This window comes from Leucoraja erinacea, unplaced genomic scaffold (genome assembly GCF_028641065.1).
Source record: "Leucoraja erinacea ecotype New England unplaced genomic scaffold, Leri_hhj_1 Leri_1284S, whole genome shotgun sequence".
NCBI lineage: Eukaryota > Metazoa > Chordata > Chondrichthyes > Rajiformes > Rajidae > Leucoraja > Leucoraja erinaceus.
This window is the reverse complement of record NW_026575544.1, coordinates 35,001-41,399: the sequence shown is the minus strand read 5'-3', so window position 1 is coordinate 41,399 and position 6,399 is coordinate 35,001. Positions and strand designations below refer to the sequence as shown.

At 52.0% G+C, this 6,399-nt stretch overlaps 1 protein-coding gene across 1 annotated transcript in view; it reads left to right on the top strand.

Moving 5' to 3' along the window:
- Positions 1–260: 260 nt before the first annotated feature.
- The window catches only part of LOC129715629 (uncharacterized), a 21,544-nt gene continuing 15,405 nt past the window's right edge, over positions 261–6,399 (top strand). Inside the window, exons 1-6 of the mRNA XM_055665494.1 lie at positions 261–363; positions 1,659–1,870; positions 2,896–3,125; positions 3,618–3,724; positions 4,530–4,669; positions 5,921–6,029. Coding sequence (XP_055521469.1) covers positions 319–363; positions 1,659–1,870; positions 2,896–3,125; positions 3,618–3,724; positions 4,530–4,669; positions 5,921–6,029 — 843 coding nt within the window. The 5' untranslated portion in view covers positions 261–318. The remainder of the gene's footprint in view (positions 364–1,658; positions 1,871–2,895; positions 3,126–3,617; positions 3,725–4,529; positions 4,670–5,920; positions 6,030–6,399) is intronic.

The window sequence follows — 6,399 nt, the reverse complement described above, 5'->3', positions numbered from 1 at the left end:
TCCCCCCTCAATCTTCTAAATTCTAGCGAGTACAAGCCGAGTCTATCCTCTAAATTCTAGCGAGTACAAACCGAGTCTATCTTCTAAATTCTAGCGAGTACAAGCCGAGTCTATCCAGTCTTTCTTCATATGAAAGTCCTGACATCCCAGGAATCAGTCTGGTGAACCTAGTGTGCGGCTGGTAGTCGCGGACTGTAAATTTCCGTTACGCTGTGAGCGACATCGCGGTTGACATCATCTGGCCGCGGAGATGACTCTGACACTCTTTCCTTCTCTCAGTCATCGTGGACAAGATTTTTCGATGATGTCTTCCCCAACATGAGGATAGTCATCTTGCTCCACAAACTCCGCTGCGCAAAGACGGTAGGTCTGGCCAACTCCTTGCCTCAATACTTCACTCGTGGGAGAGTCCTGGACCAGAGGGCACATAGAAACATAGACAATAGGTGCAGGAGTAGAGGGAATAATTTTCCTGCATCTAGCCTGTCCAACCCCTTAAGAATTTTGTAAGTTTCTATAAGATCCTCCCTCAGGAGTAGAGGCCATTCGGCCCTTTGAGCCTGCACCGCCATTCAATATGATCATGGCTGATCATCCAACTCAGTATCCCATCCCTGCCTTCTCTCCATACCCCCTGATCCCTTTAGCCACTAGGGCCACATCTAACTCCTTCTTAAATATAGCCAATGAACTGTGTGGCCTCAACTACCTTCTGTGGCAGAGAATTCCACAGATTCACAACTCTCTGTGTGTGTGAAAAAAAATGTTTTTCTCATCTCGGTCCTGAAAGATTTCCCCCTTATCCTTAAACTGTGACCCCCTGTTCTGGACTTCCCCAACATCGGGAACAATCTTCCTGCATCCAGCCTGTCCAACCCCTTCAGAATTTTGTAAGTTTCTATAAGATCCCCCCTCAAGCACAGCCTCAGAATTAAAGGACGTTCCTTTAGCAAGGAGATGAGGTGCAATTTCGTGGGAGGGTGGTGAATCTGTGGAATTCTTTGCCGCAGACGGCGGTGGAGGCCACAAGTCGGTGGATATTCGTTGAATCGGTGGTTAGGAAGGCAAATCCACAGATGCTGCCTGACCCGCTGAGTTACTCCAGCACTCTGTGAAACGTCACCTATCCATGTTCCCCACAGATGCTGCCTGACCCACTCAGTTATGGTGCAGCAGCATCTATGGAGCTAAGGAGGTTACACAAAAAAGCTGGTGAAACTCAGCGGGTGCAGCAGCATCTATGGAGCGAATGAAATAGGCAACGTTTCGGGGCCGAAATCCTTCTGGAAATAGGCAACGTTTCGGGCTGAAACCCTTACGGGTTTCGGCCCGAAACGTTGCCTATTTCCTTAGCTCCACAGATGCTGCCTGACCCGCTGAGTTACTCCAGCACTCTGTGAAACGTCACCTATCCATGTTCCCCACAGATGCTGCCTGACCCGCTGAGTTACTCCAGCACTCTGTGAAAAGTCACCTATCCATGTTCTCCACATAGATACTGCCTGACCCGCTGAGTTACTCCAGCACTCTGTGTCTGTCTCTGATCCCTAGTGTCGGGGGTGGGATGGGACATGCGTGGGTGTCGGAGGGCGTGAGATGCCCGGGGCGGGTTTGGGACTCGATGGCGGAGTGTCTGAGATGTTCTGGCGGTTCTGCAGGACCCGGAGTATGGCCAGGCGCTGGGCCAATGCATGGATCACAGCCGCGTCTCGCAGGCGGCATGGGAAGCCGTGGTAGCCAACCTGACCAAGATGTGCCCCTGGACTCTACACACCATCCTGGGCGGCAGCAAGGACTATCTCCTGCGGGCAGAGGCTGACGTGGTGGAGGAGCTGCCCACTGTGTCCTGCCCCTTCCAGCTCGGCGTAATGTGAGTCTATGTTCCAATGTTCTATCTGGTCAATGGGTCAACATCAGACTCATCATGCAACGGTGAAAGCAACAGGTGTCCTAAACTTTCTGACCTACACCAAACCCAAACCAATTAGGAGCAGACGAGGGCATTCGATGTAATTTGTGATCCCAGCTACAAAGACAGATGTGTTGGTTCAGCAATCCGTTCTCTCCCCGCACAATTAAAGCATGGAATAATCTTCACCCTACTATAGTTACCCAACCAGACACAACTACATTTAAAGTAGCTCTTTCTTCCCAATAACCCTCTCTGGCTTAAGCCCTCCCTTCACCACCTCCAGTTTAAATTCCAGTTGGAATATTTTGGAGGACCAAGAAACCAAGAACCACCCAAGAGTCAATGGGTCAATGGTCAATAGTTCAAGGGCTAATGGTCAATAGTTCAATGGTCAAAGACCAATGGTCAATAGTTCAATGGTCAAAGACCAATGGTCAATAGTTCAATGGTCAAGGGCCAATGGTCAATAGTTCAATGGTCAGGGGTCAATGGTCAATAGTTCAATGGTCAATAGTTCAATGGTCAATAGTTCAAGGGTCAATGGTCAATAGTTCAATGGTCAATAGTTCAAGGGTCAATGGTCAATAGTTCAATGGTCAATAGTTCAAGGGCCAATGGTCAATAGTTCAATGGTCAGGGGGTCAATAGTTCAAGGGTCAATATTTCAATGGTCAATAGTTCAATGGTCAATAGTTCAATGGTCAAGGGTCTATGGGTCAATAGTTCAATGGTCAGGGGTCAATAGTTCAATGGTCAAGGGTCAATAGTTCAATGGTCAAGGGTCAATAGTTCAATGGTCAAGGGCCAATGGTCAATAGTTCAATGGTCATGGGTCACTGATTCAATGGTCAATGATTCGATGGTGTAGATGAGACATGTTGGTGGATCAGCATGGACAAGTTGGGCTGAACCACTCTGTGACGTAGGGTGTTGGACGTTGCCCAGTCAGGGTGTGGGAGTGAAGCTGAGCCTGTGTGTTCCAGGATGCATTTCTTCCGGGGTCTGTACCCGGAGATGGGGGAGGAGATGCGGGAGAAACTCTTCAAGTGGGCAAAGCGGAGCCTGAGGTCATCCAGGTGCCAGGCAGGGAAGTCCCCGTCCAATGGCGGGCTGCGCCCACCACCATCCTCCAATGACGGGCAGAGCCCACCACGACCGTCCAATGACGGGCAGAGCCCACAACGCCCCGACATGAATGAGGGATCTGACGGAGGTAGGGTCTGATGCCTGTCCCCCTCCCCCCCTCCTCCCTCTCCCCCTCCCCCTTCCCCCCGTCCCCCCCCTCTCCTCCCTCCCCCTCTCCCCCTCCCCCCCACCTTTCCTTGAATATGCCCCTCCCCCTCCTCCCCCTCTCCCCCCCCTCCCCCTCCCCCTTCCCATCTCCTTTCCCCCCCCCCACCTCTCCTTGAATATGTAACCCCGTCCCTCTCCCCTCCCCCCACCCTCCCCCCCCCCTCCCCTCCGCCTCCCCCCCTTTCCCCTCCCCTCTCCCCCCTCCCCCCATCTCTGTAACCCCCTCCTCTCCCCTCTCCCCCCCTCTGCCCTCCACCCTCTCACCCCCCTTCCCCTCTTCCCACCTCTCCCTGAATCTGGAACCCCCTCTCCTCCCTCTCCTCTCCCCCTTCCCCTCTATCTCCCGTCTCCTCCCCACACCAGACGACCATGCCTGGGCCTAGCGTGAAGCTGACCACTCCTCTCCCTGAAGGCTCAGCCTGCGGCCTGTCGTGGGTGAACAAGGACACAGTCGCGTTGCTGGGAATATTCATCATGCAAGCATCCAACCGCGATTTCGCCCAAGTCCGTGCTGAACAGGTACTGTATCCCCACCACGCACACACACACGCGCACGCACACACACACACACACACACACACACACACACACACACACACACACACACACACACACACACACACACACACACACACACACACACACACACACACACGCACACACACACACGTACACACACACACACACACACACACACACACGTACACACACACACACGTACACACACACACACACACACGTACACACACACACAGAGCACACACACACACACACACACACGCACACACACACACACACACACACAACAACACACACACACACACACACACACACGTACACACACACACACACACACACACACACACACACACATATACACACACGTACACACGCACACACACAGACGCACACACACACGTACACACACACACACACACACACAGGCACACACACACACACACACGTACACACACACACACACAACCATACACAATAATACTGTTGTTGTATCTGGGACATTTGACAATGAATCACCCTGTACTCATGTATGTCCCTGTGGACAGAGAGTGTGTGTGTGTGTGCGTGTGTGTGTGTACGTGTGTGTGTGTGTGTGTACGTGTGTGTGTGTGTGTGTGTGTGCGTGTGTGTGTGTGTACGTGTGTGTGTGTGTGTGTACGTGTGTGTGTGTGTGTGTACGTGTGTGTGTGTGTGTGTGTGTGCGTGTGCGTGCGTGTGTGTGTGCGTGTGTGTGTGCGCGTGTGCGTGTGTGTGTGTGTATGTGTGTGTGTACGTGTGTGCGTGTGTGTGTGTGTGTGTGTGCCAGGTGTGCGATCTCATCGAAGAGTCGGATTTCCTCGCGAGACTCACTGAGGCGGCTGATGATCTGCCTGACCGCGTGAAGCACGTGATGGACATGTTGCAGACGCAGTGTGGAGACAAGGCCCAGCTCAGGAACATCTCCAGGTCAGCAGAGTCCTCCCTTCCCCCCCTCCCCTTTCCCCCCTCCTCCCTCCCTCCCTCCCAACCCAACCACAGGTGCTGCCTGCACGGAGTTTGCACGTTCTCTCTCCCCGTGACCTGCGTGGGTTTTCTCCGGGCGCTCCGGTTTCCTCCCACACTCCACAAAGACGTGCGTGCGGGTCTGTAGGTGAATTGTCTTTGGTGTACAAGTGTACGAATTGTCCCCAGTGTGTGTGTAGGATAGTGTCAGTGTGCGGAGATCGCTGGTTAGCACGGACTCGATGGGCCGAAGGGCCTGTCTGTCCCCTGCCCCTATGTATCTGTACCTGAACGAGACCCAAACTACAACTAAAACTGGGACTCAAGTCACAAGTCAAGTCACTTGTATTTCTCCAGCGCCTTTAAGCACCAACTCTCGTTGGCCAAAGTGCTTCACATTGGTGGAGGTGCTAACCTAATACAACAGTGGTCCATAGATTAAGTACATACATCACTACATACAGTCCTGGGATGTCAGGACTGTCTAATGAAGAAAGACTGGATAGACTCGGCTTGTACTCGCTAGAATTTAGGAGATTGAGGGGGGATCTTATAGAAACTTACAAAATTCTTAAGGGGTTGGACAGGCTAGATGTAGGAAGATTGTTCCCGATGTTGGGGAAGTCCAGGACAAGGGGTCACAGCTTAAGGATAAGGGGGAAATCCTTTAAAACCGAGATGAGAAGAACCTTTTTCACACAGAGAGTGGTGAATCTCTGGAATTCTCTGCTGCAGAGGGTAGTTGAGGCCACACAGTTCATTGGCTATATTTAAGAGGGAGTTAGATGTGGCCCTTGTGGCTAAGGGGATCAGGGGGTATGGAGAGAAGGCAGGGATGGGATACTGAGTTGGATGATCAGCCATGATCATATTGAATGGCGAATGGTGCAGGCTCGAAGGTCCGAATGACCTCTACTCCTGCACCTATTTTCTATGTTTCTATGTCTATACATACATATAGCCCTCCCTCAGAGGACGTCAAGAAAGGCTTGAGAGTAAAGATGAGTTTTAAGTCTTGACTTAAAGGAGTTGATGGAGGGGGCAGTTCTGCTGTTCCATCGGAGCCAGTGGACAGAGTTTTGCCAGGATCGGGGTGATTTTTCGGGGGGCAGTTTCGGAACCAGTTGCAGGCGGGACGGACAGGGACGGGATGAGAGTGTCAGTGAGGCCCAGAGAATCGTCCGGCCGTCTGATCTGGCAGTGGTTGTGTTCTAGGTCGGGGCCACTGGCCTGTTACATGAGCAACATGGACTCCATGGATGCTGCCAATATGGAGAAACGCCTAACCAAACTGAGAGGCTGCAAGAACAAGGACGCTATGAAGGTGAGGGTGATCTGAGACCAACCTTAAACCCGGGCCGAGAAGCGGCAGGAACTGCAGATGCTGGTTTAGCAAGAGGAAAAAACACACAAAGTGCCGGAGGAACTCAGTGGGTCGGGCAGCACTTCACAACTTATAGGAGGAGTACAATTAGGCCATTCAGCCCATCCAGTCCACTCTGCCATTGAATCACGGCTGATCTATCTCTCCCTCCTAACCCTCTTCTCCCCATCACCCCTGACACCCGCACTAATCAACAATCTGTCCCTTAAATGTATCCATATAACCATATAACCATATAACGATTACAGCACGGAAACAGGCCATCTCGGCCCTACAAGTCCGTGCCGAACAAAAAAATGTTCCCTTAGTC